At 46.8% G+C, this 13008-nt stretch overlaps 1 protein-coding gene across 8 annotated transcripts in view; it reads right to left on the bottom strand.

Moving 5' to 3' along the window:
- Positions 1 to 495: 495 nt before the first annotated feature.
- LOC134931849 (organic solute transporter subunit beta-like) overlaps positions 496 to 13008 on the bottom strand; it is a 104372-nt gene continuing 91859 nt past the window's right edge. For all 8 annotated transcript variants that reach the window (XM_063925623.1, XM_063925626.1, XM_063925625.1 and 5 more), the window contains exons 2-4: positions 11694 to 11820; positions 2373 to 2463; positions 496 to 1213 (exon numbers count right to left, since the gene is read on the bottom strand). In XM_063925623.1, coding sequence (XP_063781693.1) covers positions 1009 to 1213; positions 2373 to 2463; positions 11694 to 11796 — 399 coding nt within the window. In that variant the 5' untranslated portion in view covers positions 11797 to 11820 and the 3' untranslated portion in view covers positions 496 to 1008. The remainder of the gene's footprint in view (positions 1214 to 2372; positions 2464 to 11693; positions 11821 to 13008) is intronic.

Below are 13008 nucleotides of genomic sequence, written 5' to 3'. Positions count from 1 at the left end.
GGCAAATTAAACGTTTCCCATCCAGATGCCCCACCAAACAGAGATCATGATCTATATTTACTAAGCAGCGGCTTACTGGCGCCTCTGGCCACAGGATTTAAAAGGGAAAAAATATTCAATGCAAAACACTTTGAAAAGCTGCAGCTTAGTTCATATATCCCCATCTTGGGTGTAGTATGAGTGGCCGGCGGCCGGGATCCCGGGGGCCAGCATACCGGTGCCGGGATCCCGACAGCTGGGCGAGCGCTAATGAGCCCCTTGCGGGCTCGCTGCAGGCACGGTGGTGTGCTACGCACGCCACGCTATTTATTCTCCCTCCAGGGGGGTCGTGGACCCCCAAGAGGGAGAATATGTGTCGGCATGCTGGCGGTTGGGATCCCAGTGCTGGTATGCTGGTCGCCGGGATCCCGGACGGCGGCATGCTGAAGACAACCCCCGTCTTAATTGCTTTTAATATGATTTACTATTTAAACAAAACTGATAAAACAAGAGAGGTAATTAAAAAATACTATCATGTGACTTTATTGTTTACATCTCAGCTTGTTCCAGCTGACAAATTATTAAAATTCCACTTTAAATTTACAGAGCGCAGGGAGAAGGTTGAGCATTTGTAGTATAGGGCCTGTTTCTCTACCATGATCACATGATATAATTTTCACAGCAGATGCAACATGTTCTACAATTGTAATACTACAGGAACATACTGAAATAAATATATACAAAGTGAATGCTAGTCTGGTCTATGCTATGGCGCTCTGGGTTCTCAAACCTATAAGCGTCAGATTAGCAACAGTCAAACTCCTGGCCGGAACTGACCTATTAATTGTGAAAATACCCAAAGGAAACATCCTATTGCACACAGTGCAGTGCAATCTAAGGCTGATCCTTTCAATGCTGTAAGGGAGATACTGTGAATAGGATAACTGTGGTTGATTTCTGACAATGCTTTCCAGCTACTTTCTGCCCAGTGCTCTCCGCCGGCATGTAAATAAATATGTCCCTATACTTTTATACATCCTCCTCTGGTAGATTTGTGTACAGAGAACTGATCTGCCCGTCCTTCCACTGCACGGTGATGTCTCCAGTCTGGATCTCCTTCTTGAGCAGATAGTCCTCTTGTGGTGGGTTATCTTTCTCCAAGGTCAATACGGCCTGCTTGCCATCCGAGTCATCTTGTGGCTTAGCAGCCATGTTCATCTGGTACTTCCTCTTCCTGAACCATGATGAAAATAAAAACGACAGCTAAAAAGAGCTATCAAGAGGAAAATACCAGATATGATGAAATATTTCATAGCATTTATGCAAAAGAACTAAAAGAGAACCACCAGAAAACAACTACAAATTAAATATTTGCAACCATGGCCAGTACATGGTGAGATGGTACAAACCACACCCATTCCATATCTGGTGCTTCTCTTCACTTCCAGTCCCTGCTCCTTTATTGACCCTGGTACTGTGGAGATAGTATGTAAAAAGCTTGTCTGTGGTACTAAAGCCATCTTCAGATGGCGCTACCTGCTGTCCTCTATGGGGAAGCTGAAGTGACCACCATGCCAATCGCAATTTTATCACAATGTACATGCTTGTTTGTGGCTGGATGGTGTCACATGTATATGCGGCAATAAGGAGCCTTAATTTTTCGGGGCAGACTGCAATTTTCAATACATATGCCCCACGGTCTTTAATATATATCTAAAACCCTCCAAAGTCATTATGGGTCATCTATGAACCAGACACCTACTTTTCTGTCTACCGCTGCGTAATCAGTCGGTACAGTCTCTAGCTCTGTAAGTTTTGTGAATTAACCTGAAAATATACATGGTGAAAAGAATGAAACATGACTGGGTGTAGGTTAAAGAGCTAATAGGGGTTCTAACTGACATTGGCACCCCTCTCTCTACGGAATGCATCCATTTACCGACAGCAATACCAGTCGTGATGGACACTAAACTAATATGTCACATCTGCACTGCTGTGACCTCTCACAGGTGGCCATTTAACAATCATTGCATTTGCAATGCGATCTTGGTGTTCGTGCCCAAAATCGCATTGCAGGATACGCATACATTGGGCAGATGTATGCAGCGGCACATGGAGGGACAGGGTCCCTGCAATGTGCTCGCTTCAGTTCTGGGACTCCTACACATGACAAGTCTGCTGACCACACATCCGCAGTGGCCATTGCTGGGGAGTGTTCTGCTTGTAAGTATTATAGTCCTATGCAGAAGTGCAACACAGTGGTGTTAAAAAAAAAAAATCATGAAAATTCCACGTAAAATTACAGTCAAATTTTAGAATTATGATTTATTAAAACAAACGTGGTAAATACAGTAAATACATACGCTATAGGTAAATACTTTATAGAAACCCACCTGTTATTTAAAATATTCTTACTCAGAAGAAATAGTCCCAAACACAATCCAAGGATAGACAGGGCGAGAATTACATAATTCCACACAGTGACTGTGAAAGGAAAGGGGGGAAAAAAAAAATCTGTCAAGGGGTCACTGTTAGCACCTCAGTAGATATCTCATCTGGCCTGGCTGCTCTGTCAGTCACTATCTACCACTTGTGTAGACTTCATCTCTATAGTAAAGAAGGCTATTGAAACAACTTTATTTTGACAATACCACACATGTAAGGAGGAACCTGGTCCAAGCAGTTAGGTCAGAGGTTCTCAAAAGCGGTCCTCAAGGCACCCAATGGTCCAGTTTTTAAGTATATCCATACTTGGCCACAGGTGAGTTAATCAGTACCTCAGTCAATTTGGTTTAACCATCTGTGCTGAGCCATGGATATACCTAAAACTTGGACCGTTGGGGTGCCTTGAGGACCGCGTTTGAGAACCTCTGTGTTAGGTCATAGAAATACTTATTTAGTACAAAGAGACTCCCCGCTTTTGGCGGGCTCCTGATCCAGCAAACTAAATCTCTACTAGACACTGAATGGGTCCTCCCGGTGCTTCCACTAGCTCAACTGCTGTGGCCCAGGGCGTTTGGTCCTGATGGAACTGTAATCCCCCAGGAAGCATCAACTGCAGACTGCGATCTAACTATGGGCCCAATTCAGCATGGGCCTTCGCATACTGAAGCATTGTTTTGTGTGCGCATGTGAGGCAGCCGCACTGCGCATGCGCACACAGTGATCTGCGAATGCCTCTGCCTGATTGACAGGCAGAGCCGTTTGCGGGGAGGGGGCATCATGGGAGCATTGTCGGGGTGCGGTCCGGACAACGCAGGTGTGTCCGGACCGTTTGCAGGGTGGGCCATGGTGGCTGGGTGACGTTGCAGCAATTTATAATTTTGAGTTTAGACACACCAAATCTAAATGTCCGTGCATATTCTAATCTGACCCAACTGCAGTGCAACATCATTTTGAAAAGGTGTAAAGTTACTGGCTTGTATTTTGCTTTGCTTCCAACTCCGAATCAGCCCCTGAGTTGCCCAGGTGGGAAGAGAGAAGTCTCAGCTTGGGACGAGGACAGACTAAGGTGACCAGGTCTGTTTTACTAGTATCATACACAGGTAAATCTGCCATTGTGATTAGTCTTTAGACTGGGAGCTCTTCTCCTCTGCAGTGCTAATGACAGGTCTGGTAAATCCTCTGTGAGGGGCTGGAGCAATTAATGTGTGGTTTACTTTCTTCCTGTGGGGGCCAATATGTTTTTTCCTATTGGGGTCAGTGTGTTTTATTTTTTCTTGTGGGGGCCATTGCATCAGATCTTTTTCTGTAGTGGCCAATGTGAAGAGTGCAAAACTGAGGTGAAAGATAGTCTTTTCTTGTGAAGCGCCACACCCCTTGCCATTGGGCTACCCCCCTTTTTGGCCTGCATGAAGAAGTCACATTCTGCTTCCCAAAGAGTTGGGGGGGTGAATACTTTTTTTTAAAATATCCAGGGCAAGGGGGGGGGGGGGGGGGGGGGGGGGGTTGGAAGCATTTTGGCTTAACATTTTGAACTCAAAGTTATCTTGTCTAGAAACGGTCTATAGATGGCATTGCCTATTGTGCAGAAGCTCCAGACAGTTACGCTTTCTGGAGCTAATTGCGTATGGGCAGATCACAGCCGTTTCCTAAGGTTTTATTATATTTCACAGTTTAATAAACACTATATCTCTCTTTAGGGTTTCATACATCTCCCCCTTGATGCGGTAGGTTGTCTATTTTTCACAGTGGTAAGCCTTTTTGGGCTACCATATTGTTCCTGCACATTTTATACATTTCTGCCAAACATGCAAAAATAACAAATGAATTTTCCAGTGCAGAGTTTATTATCAAAACTTATATATAGAATCCAACTTCTTACTGTTTTGGTAAGGTTTATTAATGCTGAAGCAAGAACCACAAAGTATGTTTTGATGGTGGTTAGAAAGAAATATAATACACATCTTTGCTTCTAGTTAACTTACTTGACATTTAATTTTTTTTTTTTTTTACATTTTGGTCCAGGTTTTCCATGTGAGGAGATACCTGAATGTGAACAGCACAATAAAGTGCCAAAATAAGCATAGCATCAAAGGGGTTAATTTCCTCTAATTTGGCACTTCTACTCCTCTGAAGGCTACTAAATGTACACAGGAGGTGAAATGGGGCTCTGTGTGCAGTGCTGGCCTGACCATTATGCTGGGTATGCGGCCGCATAGAGTCAGGGGCTCTACATGAGATGTAATGTGAATAAGATTGTGCTAGTGTGTGTCGTAATTTGAATTGTGGGCATTATTGTGTGGCCACGACCCTTCTTTGTGAGACCACATCCCTTTTTTGTGGTGAAGTCGTATATTGCACCTGTATAAAGTATGGGAGGGGTGCCAAAATTTATATTTGTATACCAAAAAAAAAATAAGATTTTACTCACCGGTAAATCTATTTCTCGTAGTCCGTAGTGGATGCTGGGGACTCCGTAAGGACCATGGGGAATAGACGGGCTCCGCAGGAGACTGGGCACTCTAAGAAAGATTTAGTACTACTGGTGTGCGCTGGCTCCTCCCTCTATGCCCCTCCTCCAGACCTCAGTTAAGGAAACTGTGCCCGGAAGAGCTGACATTACAAGGAAAGGATTTTGGAATCCAGGGTAAGACTCATACCAGCCACACCAATCACACCGTATAACTTGTGATAAACTTACCCAGTCAACAGTATGAACAACAACAGAGCATCAAACAATGGATGCCAACATAACATAACCCTTTATTAAGCAATAACTATATACATGTATTGCAGAAAGTCCGCACTTGGGACGGGCGCCCAGCATCCACTACGGACTACGAGAAATAGATTTACTGGTGAGTAAAATCTTATTTTCTCTAAGGTCCTAGTGGATGCTGGGGACTCCGTAAGGACCATGGGGATTATACCAAAGCTCCCAAACGGGCGGGAGAGTGCGGATGACTCTGCAGCACCGAATGGGCAAACACAAGGTCCTCCTCAGCCAGGGTATCAAACTTGTAGAACTTAGCAAATGTGTTTGTACCCGACCAAGTAGCTGCTCGGCAAAGCTGTAATGCCGAGACCCCTCGGGCAGCTGCCCAAGAAGAGCCCACTTTCCTTGTGGAATGGGCTTTCACTTTTTTTGGATGCGGCAAACCAGCAGCAGAATGAGCCTGCTGAATCGTGCTACAGATCCAGCGAGCAATGGTTTGCTTTGAAGCAGGAGCACCCAGCTTGTTGGATGCATACAGGATAAACAGCGAGTCCACCTTCCACGTGAGATACTTTAGCTCCACGGTCTTAAGTGGCTCAAACCAGTGGGATTTCAGGAAACCCAACACCACGTTGAGAGTTTGTTAAGATCCCTTAACAAACGTCTGAACTTCAGGAAGAGAAGCCAGTTCCTTTTGAAAGAAAATGTATAGGGCCGAAATCTGGACCTTTATGGACCCCAACTTCAGGCACATAGTCACTCCAGACTGTAGGAAGTGCAGGAACCGGCCCAGCTGGAATTCCTCTGTAGGGGCCTTCCTGGCCTCACACCAGGCCACATATTTTCGCCATATACGGTGATAGTGTCTTGCTGTCACGTCCTTCCTAGCCTTTATCAGCGTAGGAATAACTTCCTCCGGAATGCCTTTTTCCGCTAGGATCCTGCGTTCAACCGCCATGCCATCAAACGCAGCCGCGGTAAGTCTTGGAACAGACAGGGCCCCTGTTGCAACAGGTCCTGTCTTAGAGGCAGAGGCCATGGGTTCTCTGTGAGCATTTCTTGCAGTTCCGGGTACCAAGTCCTTCTTGGCCAATCCGGAACAATGAGTATTGTTCTCACTCCTCTTTTTCTTACGATTCTCAGCACCTTGGGTATGAGAGGAAGAGGAGGAAACACATAGACCGACTGGAACACCCACGGTGTTACCAGTGCGTCCACAGCTATCGCCTGAGGGTCTCTTAACCTGGCGCAATACCTTTGTAGCTTTTTGTTGAGACGGGACGCCATCATGTCTACCTGTGGCAGTTCCCATTGATTTGTAATCTGAGTGAAGACTTCGTGATGAAGTCCCCACTCTCCCGGGTGGAGGTCGTGCCTGCTGAGGAAGTCTGCTTCCCAGTTGTCCACTCCCGGAATAAACACTGCTGACAGTGCTTGCACGTGATTCTCCGCCCAACGAAGAATCCTGGTGGCTTCCGCCATCGCCACTCTGCTTCTTGTGCCGCCCTGGCGGTTTACATGAGCCACTGCGGTGATGTTGTCTGACTGAATCAGCACCGGATGGTTGCGAAGCAGAGGCTCCGCTTGACTCAGGGCGTTGTATATGGCCCTTAGTTCCAGGATATTTATGTGCAGACTAGCCTCCTGACTTGACCACAACCCTTGGAAGTTTCTTCCCTGAGTGACTGCCCCCCACCCTCGGAGGCTCGCATCCGTGGTCACCAGGACCCAGTCCTGTATGCCGAACCTGCGGCCCTAGAGAAGGTGAGCACTCTGTAGCCACCACAGAAGAGACACCCTGGCCCTCGGGGACAGGGTGATCAGCCGATGCATCTGAAGATGCGATCCGCACCACTTGTCCAACAGATCCCAATGAAAGATCCTCGCATGGAACCTGCCGAAGGGAATGGCTTCGTATGATGCCACCATCTTTCCCAGGACTCGCGTGCAGCGATGCACCGACACCTGTTTCGGTTTTAAGAGGTCTCTGACTAGAGTCACGAGCTCCTGAGCCTTCTCCGCCGGGAGAAACACCTTCTTCTGGTCCATGTCCAGAATCATGCCCAGAAAAGGCAGACGCGTTGTAGGAATCAGCTGCGACTTTGGGATATTCAGAATCCAGCCGTGCTGTTGCAACACTTCCTGAGAGTGTGCTACGCTGATCAGCAACTGCTCTCTGGACCTCGCCTTTATGAGGAGATCGTCCAAGTATGGGATAATTGTGACTCCTTGCTTTCGAAGGAGCACCATCATTTCTGCCATTACCTTGGTAAATATTCTTGGTGCCGTGGAGAGCCCAAACGGCAACGTCTGGAATTGGTAATGACAGTCCTGTACCACAAATCTGAGGTACTCCTGATGAGGTGGATAAATGGGGACATGCAAGTAAGCATCCTTGATGTCCAGAGACACCATAAAATCCCCCTCTTCCAGGCTTGCAATGACCGCTCTGAGCGATTCCATTTTGAACTTGAATCTTTTCAGATAAATGTTCAGGGACTTTAAATTCAATATGGGTCTGACCGAACCGTCCGGTTTCAGTACCACAAACATTGTGGAATAGTATCCTCTTCCTTGTTGAAGGAGGGGAACCTTTATCACCACCTGCTGAAGATATAACTTGTGAATTGCCGCTAACACTACTTCCCGTTCCATGAGGGAAGCTGGCAGGGCCGATTTGAGGTAACGGTGAGGGGGCATCACTTCGAATTCCAGCTTGTATCCCTGAGACACAATCTGTATAGCCCAGGGATCCACCTGTGAGCGAACCCACTGGTGGCTGAAATTTCGGAGACGCGCCCCCACCGCTCCTGGCTCCTGTGGAGCCCCAGCGTCATGCAGTGGATTTAGTGGAAGCCGGGGAAGACTTCTGTTCCTGGGAACTAGCTGTATTGTGCAGCTTCTTTCCTCTACCCCTGTCTCTGGCAAGAAAGGACGCACCTCTGACCTTCTTGCTTCTTTGTGATCGAAAGGACTGCATTTGGTAATACGGTGCTTTCTTAGGCTGTGAGGGAATATATGGCAAAAAATTTGACTTCCCAGCCGTAGCTGTGGAAACTAGGTCCGAGAGGCCGTCCCCAAACAATTCCTCACCCTTGTAAGGTAAAACCTCCATGTGCTTTTTGGAGTCGGCATCGCCTGTCCATTGCCGAGTCCACAGGACCCTTCTGGCAGAAATTGACATTGCATTTATTCTAGAGCCCAGTAGGCAAATGTCCCTCTGGGCATCCCTCATATATAGGACAGCGTCTTTTATATGCCCCAGGGTCAGTAAAATGGTATCCTTGTCTAAGGTATCCATTTCCTCAGACAGATTATCTGTCCATGCTGCTACAGCACTACACATCCAGGCCGACGCAATTGCCGGCCTCAGTAGAGTACCTGAATGTGTATACACAGACTTCAGGATACTTTCCTGCTTCCTATCTGCAGGATCCTTTAGGGCGGCCGTATCCTGTGACGGCAGGGCCACCTTCTTAGATAAGCGTGTCAGAGCTTTATCTACCCTAGGGGAGGATTCCCAGCGCATCCTGTCCGTTGGCGGGAAAGGGTACGCCATAAGTAACCTTTTGGAAATCATCACTTTCCTATCGGGGGAATCCCACGCTTTTTCACATAATTCATTTAACTCATGTGAAGGGGGAAAAGTCACCTCTTGCTTTTTCTCCCCATACATATAAACCCTCTTGTCAGGGACAGGGTTTACCTCTGATATGTGCAATACATCCTTCATTGCTATAATCATGTAGCGGATGGCTTTAGCCATTTTAGGCTGCAATTTTGCATCATCGTCATCGACACTGGAGTCAGAATCCGTGTCGATATTTGTGTCAACAATTTTGGATAGTGGGCGCTTCTGAGACCCTGACGGCCTCTGCGCTGTAGGATCAGGCATGGGCTGAGACCCCGACTGTCCCAAGGCATCAGCTTTATCCAACCTTTTATGCAAGGAGTTTACATTATCATTTAACACCTTCCACATATCCATCCAATCAGGTGACGTCATTCATCTGCACTTGCTCTGCCTCCACATAGCCCTCTCCGTCAAACATGTCGACACACGCGTACCGACACACCACACACACAGGGGATGCTCTATATGAGGACAGGACCCCCACAAGGCCTTTTGGAGAGACAGAGAGAGAGAGTATGCCAGCACACACCCCAGCGCTATATGACCCAGGAATCACACAGTAACTTAGTGTTTACCCAGTAGCTGCTGTATATATGATTAATGCGCTAAATTTATGTGCCCCCCCTCTCTTTTTACCCTTTCTACCGTGAGTCTGCAGGGGAGAGCCTGGGGAGCTTCCTCTCAGCGGAGCTGTGGAGAGAAAATGGCGCTGGTGAGTGCTGAGGAAGAAGGCCCCTCAGCGGCGGGCTTCTGTCCCGCGATTTTGTGTAAACTTAATTGCGGGGGCTCATGCATATAACAGTGTCCAACTGTATATATGCTGCTTTTGCCAGGAGGTACTTAATTGCTGCCCAGGGCGCCCCCCCCTGCGCCCTGCACCCTACAGTGACTGGAGTGTGTGGGTTAGTGTGGGCGCAATGGCGCACAGCTGCAGTGCTGTGCGCTACCTCATATGAAGACAGGAGTCTTCTGCCGCCGATTTTGACGTCTTCTTGCTTCAACCTGCCGGCTTCTGTCTTCTGGCTGAGAGGGGGACGGCGGCGCGGCTCCGGGAACGGACGACCAAGGTTAGGTTCCTGTGTTCGATCCCTCTGGAGCTAATGGTGTCCAGTAGCCTAAGTAGCGCAACCTAGCCGCAGTTAGTAGGTTTGCTTCTCTCCCCTCAGTCCCACGTAGCAGAGAGTCTGTTGCCAGCAGAAGCTCTCTGAAAATAAAAAAACATAACCAAAATACTTTCTTATTAGCAAGCTCAGGAGAGCTCACTAAAATGCACCCAGCTCTGTCCGGGCACAGATTCTAACTGAGGTCTGGAGGAGGGGCATAGAGGGAGGAGCCAGTGCACACCAGTAGTACTAAATCTTTCTTAGAGTGCCCAGTCTCCTGCGGAGCCCGTCTATTCCCCATGGTCCTTACGGAGTCCCCAGCATTTACTAGGACGTTAGAGAAATTAAGTTTAGGCCGGCTCTGTCTGTGTGGTGTGAAGAGCCAGATTAAGGCTTGTGGAGGCCCTGGGGAAACTAAGTAGTTGGGACACCTCATCCAGTAAAATTGCCCACCCCCAATATGGCCACAATGAATCTCCTGTATCATGTATGCTACAGAGTGCATTCACTGTGTCCCCGAGTGCTGACCTCCCGTGGCATGCTTCTGAGTACTGCACTGCATGCGCAGACTGCACAGAGTAGAGTGGCTCCCGAATCCCCTCATCAGCAACACGGACATGATGTATCACAAACAGTGATTTGTTTTGTTTCCTTCTTTTTCCCATTCAGTAGTGATGTGGCATGGTGGGAGAGTGCTGTATCTCAGTGGCTTTCTGTGGCACAAGACATAATTGTGGGGCACTTGACCTCTATTTTATTTGGAGAGTTTGTCCTGCTCGGGGCGCTTCTAGTGCGGGAGTGTTCAGACTGTGCCCATGAGGGAAGGTGAGTCCCCACGACGTAAGTGCGTCAGTAAGGGGGGGCATTGTAGTCGTCCCCTAGGGCTTGTTACATCGGATAAGGCTAGAACTGAGATTGCAGCGCCTCTTGGCCACCTTCCTTCTTAGGTTCATTTCTAGTTGAATAAAAAGCTGTGACCTTTTAGCCAAGATGCTTTAGTGTGTGTGTCATTATTTCTTTATATAAGATATACTTAAGTTGGTTATGTTAATTTGAAGGTATTAAAATTGTGTCTGTCATTAATTTATTTATAGGTTAAAGGTTTCATTTTGTTACGGTATTAAAAGGTTTTAATGGGTTAATTAGGAATAAACCAATTGAGCTCTTAGGGGGTAATTCTGAGTTGATCGCAGCAGGAATTTTGTTAGCAGTTGGGCAAAACCATTTGCACTGCATGGGAGGCAGATATAACATATGCAGATAGAGTTAGATTTGGGTGGGTTATTTTATTTCTGTGCAGGGTTAGATTGCAAATTAGATTGCAGATTGAACACACCACACCCAAATCTAACTCTCTCTGCACATGTTATATCTGCCTCCCCTGCAGTGCACATGGTTTTGCCCAACTGCTAAAAAAAATCCTGCTGCGATCAACTTGGAATTACCCCCCATGTGCACTGCAGGGGGGGCAGATATAACATGTGCAGAGAGAGCTAGATTTGGGTGTGGTGAGTTCAATCTGCAATCTAAATTGCAGTGTAAAAATAAAGCAGCCAGTATTACCCTGCACAGAAACAAAATAACCCACCCAAATCTAACTCTCTCTGCACATGTTATATCTGCCCCCCCCTGCAGTGCACATGGTTTTGCCCAACTAAAAAATTTCCTGCTGCGATCAACTTGGAATTACCCCCTTAGTGCAGTAAATATGCTTGTTGCTCATAATAGTAATACAAGTTCTAAATAAAACACAATCAGGTCACTAAACTAAAATGAATCTTCTTATTGATTTAAACAACACAGCACAGTGGCTACATACGGTCTCCGGTGCGGAAGAAATATATAGCTCGCTGTAGCTTCTTCTGGGCATCAGACATGGGGGTTGTTTCTTGGAGATTCTGATTTCCACTTGCATCAGCCATGGTTAAGTAATACTTCTATGTATTCTGCAAAACATTAGGAGAAACACTGCAGGTGTTATCACCAGACATCATGAGCATAGTGTAACAGAATGCTCAGATATTCAAACATTTTATGTTGACACCAAAAATACTTTTCTTCTGCTTTTATTATACAGTATAAAAATATTTTATAGGCGTTGTACAGCATGGGTGTGAAATGAAACATCAAAATATAATCAATATATTGGAGCGGATTCTGAGCCAGACGCTGTTTTCAGGTCCGTCCGCGGCAGCTAGTACATGCTAATGCCGGTATATGGGCATCTATGCTAGTATCCATGCATCCACATGTGTCTGAGTCACCACACTTCAAACAAGTCCAGATGTCGGGCTACACGCCCATGACATTCCGCAAGATGAAGCTGTTCCGTGCGTCCGAACATTTGCCACCCAAAACCCGTTTCTCATTAGGCTCCACATGCTACTCAGATTTTTGACTCAGAGGCAGACCCATTCTGCACATTAAAGCAAACTGTCACCTGGAATCATAACAATAGATGTTCAGGTAACAGCATGACCTTACATGGGATATTGAGGTGGTGTCAAACTGACGTAGCAGAATGGTAGCCTCTCACAGCTAAGAAACCTTGGTGGCTGACTGCGCCTAAGCTGGGTACACAATGGACGATATATCACTAGCGGGTCGGCGGGTGTATACCCCTATATGTCTGTGAATGACATCGTTCACAAATATATCACATCGGCCGTGTAGCACAGCCGATGGCCGATATATATATCTTCAGATATATTGGCGCATCTGGTTGTGTGTACGTGTGGCTGACATCACAGCTGTGTGGGCAATTTCAATGCCTCTCCAGCTGGGGTTCCTGATTGACACGTTGAGCAGCCAGTTGCAAGCGAGTATACTTTCCTGGATCAGCCACTCGGTCGGTGCGATGGCAGGTCCGCTGACGTGTTGGTCAGGTGTATTGGTCAGGTGCATGCTCTTCACTTCATGTGAGTGAAACGGTGATTAAGACTGTGGTAACCAAGAAGTTGGAGCGTGACAGTCTTATTAAAAAGAGTCAACTCTCATTTAAAATGTATGGCGCAGCAGTGTCACCAGAAAAAAGATTTATCAGACAAGATGGAACCCGCTGTAGCTTATTTTTTTTCACAGTTTGACTTGCTGTTCACCTAGAGATGATCTTCTGAAGGACAAACTTCAAATGC

This window comes from Pseudophryne corroboree, chromosome 6 (assembly GCF_028390025.1).
Source record: "Pseudophryne corroboree isolate aPseCor3 chromosome 6, aPseCor3.hap2, whole genome shotgun sequence".
Taxonomy (NCBI): Eukaryota; Metazoa; Chordata; class Amphibia; order Anura; family Myobatrachidae; genus Pseudophryne; species Pseudophryne corroboree.
The sequence above is the reverse complement of the archived record's forward strand: the minus strand, read 5'-3'. Positions and strand labels throughout refer to the sequence as shown.